A 14,521-nucleotide genomic window follows, 5' to 3' on the forward strand; every position below is an offset into this window, starting at 1 on the left:
TATATATATATAAGAGTACATCAGCTGACTGCACATGCAGGCTTTTCCTGATGTCCCACACCTGGCCCTCCCTATCTCGTGGAGGGCCTCTCTCCCTCGGGTTGTTCACACTGGTCCAGACAGTTTGACCACTGGTTTAGCTCTGCTGGTACTGGACCTTGGCCTGGATGTCTGGAACACTGGATGAGAAACTGTCCACCAGGGGGAGGCGATCCCCACGATACCCCAAAATCTGTTCCATACATACTTTTCTCTCATGTATGTAACACAGAGTATCTGCGCATGCACACACGAGTGCACTTCACTTTGCTACAACGTGTAATGAGTTGCAAGGAAGTTGCAGGCATTTTTTTTTTAAAGAGACAACCAATGATTGGGAGCAAACCCAAATGCAACTTTGTTGCAAGCAACTGTCCAAGTTGCTTCATGTGGTGCACCTCTGCAGCTACGCCAAAATCCCCAATGAATATTATAACAATCTTTGAGTTCATTTTCCAAGATCTTATTTAAGTATTTGGATAATATCAACGTAATCATGGGTTGTTACTTGTTGGGTCCACTGTCTCTTTAAAACTGTAGCCTACCTCTCGTCATTCCTATGGTAGGCTATTGACACTCCGGGGAAAAGGGGGGGGGGGGGTTACAGCAAATCGCCGTTGCCTCTCGCGGCCGCCGAAAGTATGTCTACTTGGTAACGGTTTCATACTCGGCAGGAGTGGTGGCATTGCGTCTTGACGCAACAAGTTTCGGGTTTTGTTTATATCAAACTAAAACTGGATGCGAATAAGTTTCCATTTGTAACACTCGGAGATAAAATACATTTTTAGCCTTCAACAGTCGTTGGAATCGTGCACTATTACCTGCACGTCTTGTAAGAATTTAGTTTAAAATCAAAATGTATTCAGTAAAAAAAATATCTGTAATGACATGCTGACTATGTTTGGATTTATGGTTTGAGAAGAACGTTTTTTGGGGGACTATCTTCCGCTGGGGGAAAAAAAGAGGATCCACGCGCATTTCTCCTCATATAACGCGCACGTTTTTGCAGGAATACTTTTTATTTGATGGATACCTCCGAGCTCTGTGAATAGATAATGCATTACACAGGATGGGTGCGAACAATGGGAAACAAAGTGGGAGTGAGGGTAAGTGCAACTGGAGGAAAGGAACGAGTTTTACAGTACGTTCCGAAGCCATACTTGTGGCAACGTCATACCATTTTGCAGGCTACATTGTTTCACTAATATAATCATCCAGGCAACACAATTGACCCGATCTTTCTTTATACAGTGTTGCCAGTTAGCTATGAAATATTACTATATCCCGAAAAAAAAGCTGATTTGATCTGAAACTGTCTGTCCTAGATATGCCTATCTAAATTCGATTTATTACGCAACATAGGATATTCACATTACATTTTAGACAGAGGGTAGTGCGTATGGCCCAGTACATCACCGGGGCCAAGCTTCCTGCCATTTGATTTACATTGGGCCATTGGTAGCCTTGTCGTTGGTATATCTCAGGTATAACCGACTAAAAGTTCTATTCATTTTAAAGAGTTTGAATGATTGATTTAAAGAAAACGGATCACACCACAGCCCATAGAGCAGCAACTGAAAAGCTTATTAACCTTTCTCACCAGAACTCAGATATTATCTGACCTGTTCTGGTGGTGGAAATGATCTGACCTGTTCTAGTGGTGGAAATGATCTGACCTGTTCTAGTGGTGGAAATGATCTGACCTGTTCTAGTGGTGGAAATGATCTGACCTGTTCTGGTGGTGGAAATGATCTGACCTGTTCTAGAAATGATCTGACCCTTTCTGGAAATGATCTGACCCGTTCTGGTGGTGGAAATGATCTGACCCGTTCTGGAAATGATCTGACCTGTTCTGGTGGTGGAAATGATCTGACCCGTTCTGGAAATGATCTGACCTGTTCTGGTGGTGGAAATGATCTGACCTGTTCTGGTGGTGGAAATGATCTGACCTGTTCTAGTGGTGGAAATGATCTGACCTGTTCTGGTGGTGGAAATGATCTGACCTGTTCTGGTGGTGGAAATGATCTGACCTGTTCTAGTGGTGGAAATTAACTGCCCTGTTCTAGTGGTGGACATCTTTTGACAGTTCAGCAAAGAATAGACACACATATTCAGAAATACCCTTTGTATAAATGAAAGCATGAAGAATATACATGTTATATTCTTGTTGGTCTTCTCTTGATGTGATTTGACTCTGTATGTAGCATTAGAAATTTCCCATAGAATGCATTTGGAAAGTATTCAGACCCCTTGACTTTTTCCACATTTTGTTAATGTTAGTCTTATTCTCAAATTGATTAAATAGTCCCCCCCCCATAAATCTACACACAATGCCCCATAATGACAAAGCAAAAACAGGTTTATAGACATTTTTGCAAATGTGTAAATAATAAAAAAAAAAAAATGAAATATCACATTTACACATTAAGCCCCTTTACTCAGTACTTTGTTGAAGCATCTTAGGCAGCAATTACAAGTCTCGAGTCTTCTTGGGTATGACGCTACAAGCTTGACACACCTGTATTTGGGGAGTTTCTCCCATTCTTCTCTGCATGTCCTCTCAAGTGCTGTCAGGTTGAATTGGGAGCAACGCTGCACAGCTTTTTTCAGGTCTTTCCAGAGATGTTCGATTGTGTTCAAGTCTGGGCTCTGGCTGGGCCACTCAAGGACATTCAGAGACTTGTGCCGAAGCCACTCCTGCTGTGTGGGATCAACCCGATTCGATCCCAGGCTGTGTCACAGCCGGCCGTGATCGGGAGTCCCAGGAGGCGGCGCACAATTGGCCCAGCGTTGTCCAGGTTAGGGGAGGGTTTGGCCGGCTGGGATGTCCTTGTTCTATCTGGTGACTCCTTGTGGCGGGCCGGGCACTTGCAAGCTGACTTCGGTTGCCGTTTGTACGGCTTCCAGGTTAAGAGAGGAGTGTGTCAAGAAGCAGTTCGGCCTAGCAGGGTCGTGTTTCGGAGGATGCACGGTTCTCGACCTTCGCCTCTCCCGAGTCCGTACGGGAGTTGCAGCAATGGGACAGGATTGTGACTACCGATTAGAAAAATCCTGAGGAGAAATCAAAACAGGAAGTGAGATATCTTCACGATATTGGGGAGAAAAAGGGTTAAAAGTACCAAAGAAATTTGATTAAAATATCTCTCAACTTTGCTCCGTTTGTCCATCCCTTGATCCTGACTAGTCTCTCAGGCCCTGCCGCTGAAAAACATTCCTACAGCATGATGCTGCCACCACCATGCTTCACCGTAGGGATGGTGCCAAGGTTTCCTCCAGACTTGAAGCTTGGCATTCAAGCCAAATAGTTCAATCTTAGTTTCATCAGACCAGAGAATCTTGTTTTTCTTTGTCTGAGAGTCCTTTAGGTGCCTTTTTTTCCAAGCGGGCTGTTCAAATCAAATGTACTTATATAGCCCTTCGTACATCAGCTGATATCAGCTGATATCTCAAAGTCCATCCTAAAACCCCAAACAGCAAGCAATACAGGTGTTGAAGCACATTGGCTAGGAAAAACTCCCTAGAAAGGCCAAAACCTAGGAAGAAACCTAGAGAGGAACCAGGCTATGAGGGGTGGCCAGTCCTCTTCTGGCTGTGCTGGGTGAAGATTATAAAAGAACATGGCCAAGATGTTCAAATGTTGTCAGCATGGTCAAATAATAGGTCTGGGACAGGTAGCACATCCGGTGAACAGGTCAGGATTCCATAGCCACAGACAGAACAGTTGAAACTGGAGCAGCAGCATGGCCAGGTGGACTGGGGACAGCAAGGAGTCATCATGTCAGGTAGTCCTGAGGCATGGTCCTAGGGCTCAGGTCCTCCGAGAGAGAAAGAGAGAATTAGAGAGAGCATACTTAAATTCACACAGGATACTGGATAAGACAGGAGAAGTACTCCAGATATAACAAACTGACCCTAGCCCCCCGACACATAAACTACTGCAGCATAAATACTGGAGGCTGAGACAGGAGGGGTCAGGAGACACTGTGGCCCCATCCGATGATACCCCCAGACAGGGCCAAACAGGAAGAATATAACCCCACCCACTTTGCCAAAGCACAGCCTCCGCACCACTAGAGGGATATCTTCAACCACCAACATACCATCCTGAGACAAGGCCGAGTATAGCCCACAAAGATCTCCGCCACGGCACAACCCAGGGGGCGCGCAAAAACCCAGACAGGAAGATCACATCAGTGACTCAACCCACTCGAGTGACGCACCCCTCCTAGGGATGGCATGAAAGAGCACCAGTAAGCCAGTGACTCAGCCCTTGTAATAGGGTTAGAGGCAGAGAATCCCAGTGGATTCTGTTATGTGCATTTTACCGAGGAGTAGCTTCGGTCTGGCCACTCTGCCATAAAGACCTGATTGGTAGAGTGCTGCAGAGATGTTTGTCCTTCTGAGAGGTTCTCCCTTCTCCACAGAAGAACTCTGTCAATGTGACCATCGGTTATTGGTCACTTCCCTGACCATGGCCCTTCTCCACCGATTGCTCAGGTTGGCCTGGCGGCCAACTCTCAAACTCAAACTTGTTTAATTTAAGAATGATGGAGGCCACTGTGTTCTTTGGGACCTTCAATGCTGCAGAAATGTTTTGGTACCCTTCCCCAGATTTGTGCCTTGACACAATCCTGTCTCTGAGTTCTATGGACATTTCCTTTGATCTCGTGGCTTGGTTTTTGCTCTGACAGGCACTGTCAGATCTAGACAGGTGTGAGCCTTTCCAAGTCCTATCAATTAAATTTACCACAGGTGGACCACAATCAAGTTGTAGATACATCTCAAGGGTGATCAATGGAAACAGGATGCACGTGAACTCAATTTAGAGTCTTATAACAAAGGGTCTGAATAAGGCATTTCAGTTTAAAAATCAGGTTTTTAGAAAACAACGTTTTCGCTTTGTCATTAAGGGGTATTGTGTGTAGTTTTATAATTTAATCCATTTTAGAATACGGCTATAACTTAACAAAATGTGGAAGAAGGGAAGGGGTCTGAATACTTTTCGAGTGCACTGTATCTCACTTGCAACAAAATTTTACAGATTTTGCAGAGCGCAGACAAGTGTTATACACAGTGGAAATTATCATTAATGATATCAACGAAATCCAAACTACTTTGGAGCTACTTTAAGGGCATGTTCCTGCTTTATATGGTCTTCTTGGCTTCAATTATTTCAGGTCCTGTATACAGTAATGCTAACCAGAGGCTGCTGTAAGTAACTAAATTGCACAAATATGGAGAAATGGTCTGTTGTTTGACAACAGCCAAGTTAAATGTGGAAAATCGTATAGGCCTATTAGTGTTTCAAGCTTTTCTCATTCTACTTTTATGGAAAACCCAAAATAATAAAGAAATATGCTTCGTTGTTGCCATCGTCAAAAAAATACTATTTTTTTTTACACTTTCAATGGCCTCATCTGTCATACCTTTTAGGGGACTGGTTTTGACAGCTGTTTGAAATTAGTGGGATTCATTTGCACAGGCTGCATCTGTGCGCTGACGTCACACCGTAGCTGGGTCCGAATACTAACCGCACTATTTGTGATGTAAGTTGAGTATGTAGTATGCTTATTGGTCATAAGAACAACAGTTAGTGTGCCAAAAGTTCCCCGATTTCGTACTAACAGTGATTAACCCCATTCCGTACAAATTTGCGCAACCGCGACATTCAAACGAGGCTGCAATGAAATCTAATGGGACTGTAGCGACTGTGTTGACATGAGAATCTGGGGTGTGAACTAAGTTTCTATTCATGGTAATGGCTCTGTAGTATTGGAGAAAAGTAATTTTAAAAAACGGACCTCCCCGACGCTGTACGCTACATCTTGACGTGTCACGTCGTAACGTACAGCACGCATTAAGCAACTCATTCTGTCTTAGTCTCCCTACACCAGGCACTTCTCTCATCGTTTAAAAATAAGAAAGGGACATTGTAAAGGGGGGGCCATACCTAGTCATTTTTTGCATCTTCACTGCAAGCCATCATGACTCTCAAAGCCACTGTTTACTTCTAAGATCACTTTAGCACCGCACTAAAAACACGATTCAAATTCAACACAAACATTCAAATAGGTATGTAATGACACATTATATAAACCCTTTGTAGTGTTTTATTTAGATTTTTAGAGGTGATAAGTTGGACAGATCGAGTGAAAAAAGCCGTTTCACCCACACAACATTTCTCCTTCTCACGGTCACGCAATAGGTTTCACTTCCCCACACGACGGAGCTAATTGCCTTCTTGAATCACGCAAAGACGTGCATCATGAAGGTCTTGTCTATGCTTTTGTTGTAAAGGGGAGAAATTGTGCTTTACAATGGTATTGATGTTACAGTTGATCTGGAAGTATTATGTTTTTTGGGCGCTAAAATAAGGTCATTTGTACGAACCAGCGCGATGTACAAAAGTTAGTTCACATTACATTTATGAAAATATGAAGTATACAAGCAGTGGACACTATTACCATCGGTTTAGGGCCCATAATGCAATTCTTTGGAAAATGGGCGTGGCTTCACAACATTTTCAGATTTGAAGCAAATGGTGGAATAAATGCAGCCGAAATCCGACGAGAGCAGATTCAAATTCATTGCCTTAACTAATTATGAGAAATGTGAAGAAAAATGTTGAGCAATGTAATAAAGTAACAAGTTAGCAAGAAGTTGCATAGCAACAGCCTCAACTTCCGGTAGACAGGTGAAGCTCTAGTACACTCAACTGAAGGGATACCGTTCTTTTCCAGTATACAAAAATTAACTGCTAGTATATACTTTTTAAGTATGTAGCATACAGTATGTTAGTATGGGTATTTGAACACTGCTCATGAGAAAAGTGTGCTTAATGCTATATTTATTTACCTTTATTTAACTAGGCAAGTCAGTTACGAACAAAGTCTTATCTTCAATGACGGCCTAGGAACAGTGGGTTAACTGCCTGTTCAGGGGAAGAACGACAGATTTGTACCTTGTCAGCTCGGGGATTCAAACTTGCAACCTTTCGGTTACTAGTCCAACACTCTAACCACTAGGCTACCTACCACCTCTACACTCTAACCACTAGGCTACCTACCACCTCTACACTCTAACCACTAGGCTACCCTGCCGCCTTATATATGCTGCCCTTACGGAAATAAAGATGCAACTGCAGTTATTCTGTAATAACAATAATTCTGTTATTCCAAAATACTACAGTTGAATGCGAAACTGCAATATTTTTATATTTTTATAAGGGTGATCAGCAAGTCAGCTACCTTTTGTTTGTCCTAACACAAGGACAACATTCTTGGTACAAATAGCTTTGACAGCTGCATCACAAGCACAAGGTCATTTCGGGTAGTGAGGAGGGCTTGACCCACGAACACAAGTATAATGTCATGTTATAAAACCTCATGCCGTTTTACTAGACGGTGGCTGTTGGCAACATTAATTGAGGTGTGAAAGAGAAAAATCGACAGCTGGTGACCAAAGTCGTTTTCCGTGTAATGAGGTGGGATAAAACACCAGCTTAAGTTGTCATTCCCTCTTCCTGTACAGAATGCCACTCATACAGGAAGTGTTATTACCAGCCTCTTACGCAAGACTGTAGATACATTCGGAATGCCATAGAAATAGAGTTTCTAGAACATGCATCCCCATTCTAATCAACATTCTGTAATTCTATTTATATGGTACGGTAATATTTAGACCTGGTTGACTACCCGGGATCGCAGCAGTAATGAGTCTGGTATATTTGATGCTATGTTGGTATATGTTCTCCCCTTTGTGGAGTTCAACATTAACATGATCAGTTAGTGAATTAGATGAGAATAAGGATTTACAGTAGACTAGATTCTGACCATAGGCTACTGTGCCTCACCTGGAGATTAAATCTTGGTCGACCTGTGTGTGGCTCAGGTTGTGTTCCCTGTGGATAAGTTTGTTCACACTACATACTATTGAACACTGTTTTATATATATATATGTATGTATGTATGTATGTATGTATGTATGTATGTATGTATGTATGTATGTATGTATGTATGTATGTATGTATGTATGTATGTATATATATATATATATATATATATATATATATATATATGTATGTATTAGATCAATTTCAGTGTTTAGTTTCTCATTTGTTGTCAAATGCAAAACTCAGAGCAGTGACTAATTTAAAAAATAGTTTTTATGCAATATGCCTCTGCCACATTCTTCTCCCGCTGAGTGACTTGTTGGCTGGAGTTTTAAACCTGCGGTAAGCAAACCAATAAACCAGCTCCTTCTTATAAGGTTACGCTTTGGGTCGTCCTCCCAACTGGCTCACGTTGGATGACACCAGCAAATTTCCACTGGAGCAATAGCTTGAGGTATAAGATGCCCATAACCACAGATCTAGGATCAGATTAACTTCTTAACATTAACCGTTTGGGTCATGAGAAAATATTGGACCTTGTATCAGTAGTAAGGGGCATAGAATTACACATAAAACTCCTTCTACCTCAACTAGACATGGATAATAAGGCCCAATGTGGGTAATAGAATTAGCTACTTGAGTTCAAATGTGCTTTTCTTAGAGGCAAGATAAGTCATTCTAATTACTGTAAACTGGAAGGGAAACCGGGAGTAGAAAAACATGGGGGGGAGCAGATGTGGTAACAGAAATAACAAGTCAGATCTGAAACTTATCATCCAGATCACTGATCTACACCGGCTCAACTGGTTCCAGATCACTGATCTACACCGGGTCAACTGGTTCCAGATCACTGATCTACACCGGCTCAACTGGTTCCAGATCACTGATCTACACCGGCTCAACTGGTTCCAGATCACTGATCTACACCGGGTCAACTGGTTCCAGATCACTGATCTACACCGGCTCAACTGGTTCCAGATCACTGATCTACACCGGGTCAACTGGTTCCAGATCACTGATCTACACCGGCTCAACTGGTTCCAGATCACTGATCTACAACGAGTCAAATGGTTCCAGATCACTGATCTACAACGAGTCAACTGGTTCCAGATCACTGATCTACACCGGGTCAACTGGTTCCAGATCACTGATCTACACCGGCTCAAATGGTTCCATATTACCTATTGTACTACTTTGGCTGAACCTGTAAAACAACACATTACACTGCACCTATCATACTACTATGGCTGACCCTGTAAAACAACACCTATCGTACTACTATGACTGACCCTGTAAAACAACACATTACACTGCACCTATCATACTACTATGGCTGACCCTGTAAAACAACACATTTCACTGCACCTATCCGCTGTGTGAGACAATATAAGAGTGCAGAGTTTGTGGGCCACTTCTTTATAGTTTGAGACAGACTGAGCACGTTTTTGCTTCTTTATAGTTTGAGACAGACTGAGCACGTTTTTGATCTCCACAATGCAAAACCATACTGACTATTCTGATTAATCAAAACACTACGGACTATTCTGATTAATCAAAACACTACGGACTATTCTGATAACACAAAGTCATACGGACTATTCTGACACAACAGCATGGACTGAGAAAGAGAGAGAAGGAGACAGGAATGTCACCTGGAAGTAATTCTGTGCAAAGGCCACTTCCTCATGTCCTCCTGTCTGTCTGTCTTCTGTCTGTCTCCCATATGTGGATATGCCTTGAAGGTAGAAGAGGCCTTATAGCCATTATAGAAGCAATGTAATGTAGAAGGGGAATTGTAGCCATTATAGAAGCAATGTAATGTAATGTAGAAGAGAGCCTTATAGCCATTATAGAAGCAATGTAATGTAGAAGGGGCCTTATAGCCATTATAGAAGCACTGTAATGTAATGTAGAAGGGGCCTTATAGCCATTATAGAAGCAATGTAATGTAGAAGGGGCCTTATAGCCATTACAGAAGCAATGTAATGTAGAAGGGGCCTTATAGCCATTATAGAAGCACTGTAATGTACTGAGAAGGGGCCTTATAGCCATTATAGAAGCACTGTAATGTAGAACAGGCCTTATAGCCATTACAGAAGCAATGTAATGTAGAAGGGGCCTTATAGCCATTGTAGAAGCACTGTAATGTAATGTAGAAGAGGCCTTATAGCCATTATAGAAGCAATGTAATGCAGAAGGGGCCTTGTAGCCATTATAGAAGCAATGTAATGTAATGTAGAAGGGGCATTATAGCCATTATAGAAGCAATGTAATGTAGAAGGGGCCTTGTAGCCATTATAGAAGCAATGCAATGTAATGTAGAAGCGGCCTTATAGCCATTATAGAATCAATGTAATGTAATGTAGAAGCGGCCTTATAGCCATTATAGAAGCAATGCAATGTAGAAGGGCGTTATTGCCATTATAGAAGCAATGTAATGTAGAAGGGGCCTTATAGCCATTATAGAAACAATGTAATGTAATGTAGAAGGTGCCTTATAGCCATTATAGAAGCACTGTAATGTAATGTAGAAGGGGCCTTATAGCCTTTATAGAAGCACTGTAATGTAGAAGGGGCCTTATAGCCATTATAGAAGCACTGTAATGTAGAACAGGCCTTATAGCCATTATAGAAGCAATGTAATGTAGAAGGGGCCTTATAGCCATTGTAGAAGCACTGTAATGTAATGTAGAAGAGGCCTTATAGCCATTATAGAAGCAATGTAATGTAGAAGAGGCCTTATAGCCATTATAGAAGCAATGTAATGTAGAAGGGGCCTTATAGCCATTATAGAAGCAATGTAATGTAATGTAGAAGGGGCCTTATAGCCATTATAGAAGCAATGTAATGTAATGTAGAAGGGGCCTTATAGCCATTATAGAAGCACTGTAATGTAATGTAGAAGGGGCCTTATAGCCATTATAGAAGCAATGTAATGTAATGTAGAAGGGGCCTTATAGCCATTATAGAAGCGGCCTTATAGCCATTATAGAAGCAATGCAATGTAGAAGAGGCCTTATAGCCATTATAGAAGCAATGTAATGTAGAAGGGGCCTTATTGCCATTATAGAAGCAATGTAATGTAGAAGGGGCCTTATAGCCATTATAGAAGCAATGTAATGTAATGTAGAAGGGGCCTTATAGCCATTATAGAAGCACTGTAATGTAATGTAGAAGGGGCCTTATAGCCATTATAGAAGCAATGTAATGTAATGTAGAAGGGGCCTTATAGCCATTATAGAAGCAATGTAATGTTATAGCAATTATAGAATCAATGTAATGTAGAAGAGGCCTTGTAGCCATTATAGAAGCAATGTAATGTAGAAGAGGCCGTATAGCCATTATAGAAGCACTGTAATGTAATGTAGAAGAGGCCTTATAGCCATTATAGAAGCAATGTAATGTAGAAGAGGCCTTATAGCCATTATAGAAGCACTGTAATGTAGAAGAGAACTTATAGCCATTATAGAAGCAATGTAATGTAGAACGGGCCTTATAGCCATTATAGAAGCAATGTAATGTAGCTCAGAGGTCTTATAGCCATTATAGAAGCAGTTTAATGTAGAAGGGGCCTTATAGCCATTATGAACACTGTAATGTAGAACAGACCTTATAGCCATTATAGAAGCAATGTAATGTAGAAGGGCATATAGGCATTATTATAATGTAATGTAGAAGGGGCCTTATAGCCATTATAGAAGCAATGTAATGTAATGTAGAAGGGGCCTTATAGCCATTATAGAAGCAATGTAATGTAGAAGGGGCCTTATAGCCATTATAGAAGCATCTAATGTAGAAAAGGCCTTATAGCCATTATAGAAGCACTGTAATGTAGAAGGGGCCTTATAGCCATTATAGAAGCAATGTAATGTAGAACAGCCTTATAGCCATTATAGAAGCAATGTAATGTAGAAGAGGCCTTATAGCCATTATAGAAGCAATGTAATGTAGAAGGGGCCTTATAGCCATTATAGAAGCAATGTAATGTAGAAGAGGCATTATAGCCATTATAGAAGCAATGTAATGTAAAAGGGGTCTTGTAGCCATTATAGAAGCAATGTAATGTAATGTAGAAGGGGCCTTATAGCCATTATAGAAGCAATGTAATGTAGAAGGGGCCTTATAGCCATTATAGAAGCAATGCAATACAGAAGAGGCCTTATAGCCATTATAGAAGCAATGTAATGTAGAAGGGCTGTTAGGCATTAAAGAGGCAATGTAATGTAGAAGGGGCCTTATAGCCATTATAGAAGCAATGTAATGTAATGTAGAAGGGGCCTTAGCCATTATAGAAGCAATGTAATGTAGAAGGGGCCTTATAGCCATTATAGAAGCACTGTAATGTAATGTAGAAGGGGCCTTATAGCCATTATAGAAGCACTGTAATGTAGAAGGGGCCTTATAGCCATTATAGAAGCAATGTAATGTAGAAGGGGCCTTATAGCCATTATAGAAGCACTGTAATGTAATGAACAGGCCTTATAGCCATTATAGAAGCAATGTAATGTAATGTAGAAGGGGCCTTATAGCCATTATAGAAGCAATGTAATGTAATGTAGAAGAGGCCTTATAGCCATTATAGAAGCAATGTAATGTAGAAGGGGCCTTATAGCCATTATAGAAGCACTGTAATGTAGAAGGGCCTTATAGCCATTATAGAAGCAATGTAATGTAGAAGGGGCCTTATAGCCATTATAGAAGCAATGTAATGTAGAAGGGGCCTTATAGCCATTATAGAAGCACTGTAATGTAGAAGAGACCTTATAGCCATTATAGAAGCAATGTAATGTAGAAGGGCTTATAGCCATTATAGAAGCAATGTAATGTAGAAGGGGCCTTATAGCCATTATAGAAGCAATGTAATGTAGAAGGGGCCTTAGCCATTATAGAAGCACTGTAATGTAATGTAGAAGGGGCCTTATAGCCATTATAGAAGCAATGTAATGTAGAAGGGGCCTTATAGCCATTATAGAAGCACTGTAATGTAGAAGAGGCCTTATAGCCATTATAGAAGCAATGTAATGTAGAAGGGCCTTATAGCCATTATAGAAGCACTGTAATGTAGAACAGGCCTTATAGCCATTATAGAAGCAATGTAATGTAGAACAGGACTTATAGCCATTATAGAAGCAATGTAATGTAGAATGGGCCTTATAGCCATTATAGAAGCAATGTAATGTAGAAGAGGCATTATAGCCATTATAGAAGCAATGTAATGTAAAAGGGGCCTTGTAGCCATTATAGAAGCAATGTAATGTAATGTAGAAGGGGCCTTATAGCCATTATAGAAGCACTGTAATGTGGAAGGGCCTTATAGCCATTATAGAAGCACTGTAATGTAGAAGAGGCCTTATAGCCATTATAGAAGCAATGTAATGTAGAAGGGGCCTTATAGCCATTATAGAAGCAATGTAATGTAGAAGGGCCTTATAGCCATTATAGAAGCAATGTAATGTAGAAGGGGCCTTGTAGCCATTATAGAAGCACTGTAATGTAATGTAGAAGGGCCTTATAGCCATTATAGAAGCAATGTAATGTAGAAGGGGCCTTAGCCATTATAGAAGCACTGGGGCCTTATAGCCATTATAGAAGCACTTTAATGTAGAAGGGGCCTTATAGCCATTATAGAAGCACTGTAATGTAGAACAGACCTTATAGCCATTATAGAAGCAATGTAATGTAGAAGGGGACTTATAGCCATTATAGAAGCAATGTAATGTAGAATGGGCCTTATAGCCATTATAGAGTCAATGTAATGTAGAAGAGGCATTATAGCCATTATAGAAGCAATGTAATGTAAAAGGGGCCTTATAGCCATTATAGAAGCAATGTAATGTAATGTAGAAGGGGCCTTATAGCCATTATAGAAGCAATGTAATGTAGAAGGGGCCTTATAGCCATTATAGAAGCAATGTAATGTAATGTAGAAGGGGCCTTATAGTCATTATAGAAGCAATGTAATGTAGAAGGGGCCTTATAGCCATTATAGAAGCACTGTAATGTAGAAGGGGCCTTATAGCCATTATAGAAGCACTGTAATGTAGAAGGGGCCTTATAGCCATTACAGAAGCAATGTAATGTAGAAGGGGCCTTATAGCCATTATAGAAGCACTGTAATGTAATGTAGAAGAGGCCTTATAGCCATTATAGAAGCAATGTAATGCAGAAGGGGCCTTATAGCCATTATAGAAGCAATGTAATGTAATGTAGAAGGGCCTTATAGCCATTATAGAAGCAATGTAATGTAGAAATAGCCATTATAGAAGCAATGCAATGTGTAGAAGGGCCTTATAGCCATTATAGAATCAATGTAATGTAATGTAGAAGGGGCCTTATAGCCATTATAGAAGCAATGTAATGTAGAAGGGCCTTATAGCCATTATAGAAGCAATGTAATGTAGAAGGGGCCTTATAGCCATTATAGAAGCACTGTAATGTAGAAGGGGCCTTATAGCCATTATAGAAGCACTGTAATGTAGAAGGGGCCTTATAGCCATTATAGAAGCATGTAATGTAGAACAGGCCTTATAGCCATTATAGAAGCAATGTAATGTAGAAGGGGCCTTATAGCCATTATAGAAGCACTGTAAT

The 14,521-nt window shown here is 40.9% G+C and overlaps 1 protein-coding gene across 1 annotated transcript in view; it reads left to right on the forward strand.

Moving 5' to 3' along the window:
- The first annotated feature begins 639 nt into the window (after window positions 1-639).
- fbxl7 (F-box and leucine-rich repeat protein 7) overlaps window positions 640-14,521 on the forward strand; it is a 90,913-nt gene continuing 77,031 nt past the window's right edge. The window contains exon 1 of the mRNA XM_046360569.1: window positions 640-1,145. Within this exon, the coding sequence (XP_046216525.1) occupies window positions 1,109-1,145 (37 nt within the window). The 5' untranslated portion in view covers window positions 640-1,108. The remainder of the gene's footprint in view (window positions 1,146-14,521) is intronic.

Source organism: Oncorhynchus gorbuscha, linkage group LG08 (genome assembly GCF_021184085.1).
Source record: "Oncorhynchus gorbuscha isolate QuinsamMale2020 ecotype Even-year linkage group LG08, OgorEven_v1.0, whole genome shotgun sequence".
Classification (NCBI taxonomy): domain Eukaryota; kingdom Metazoa; phylum Chordata; class Actinopteri; order Salmoniformes; family Salmonidae; genus Oncorhynchus; species Oncorhynchus gorbuscha.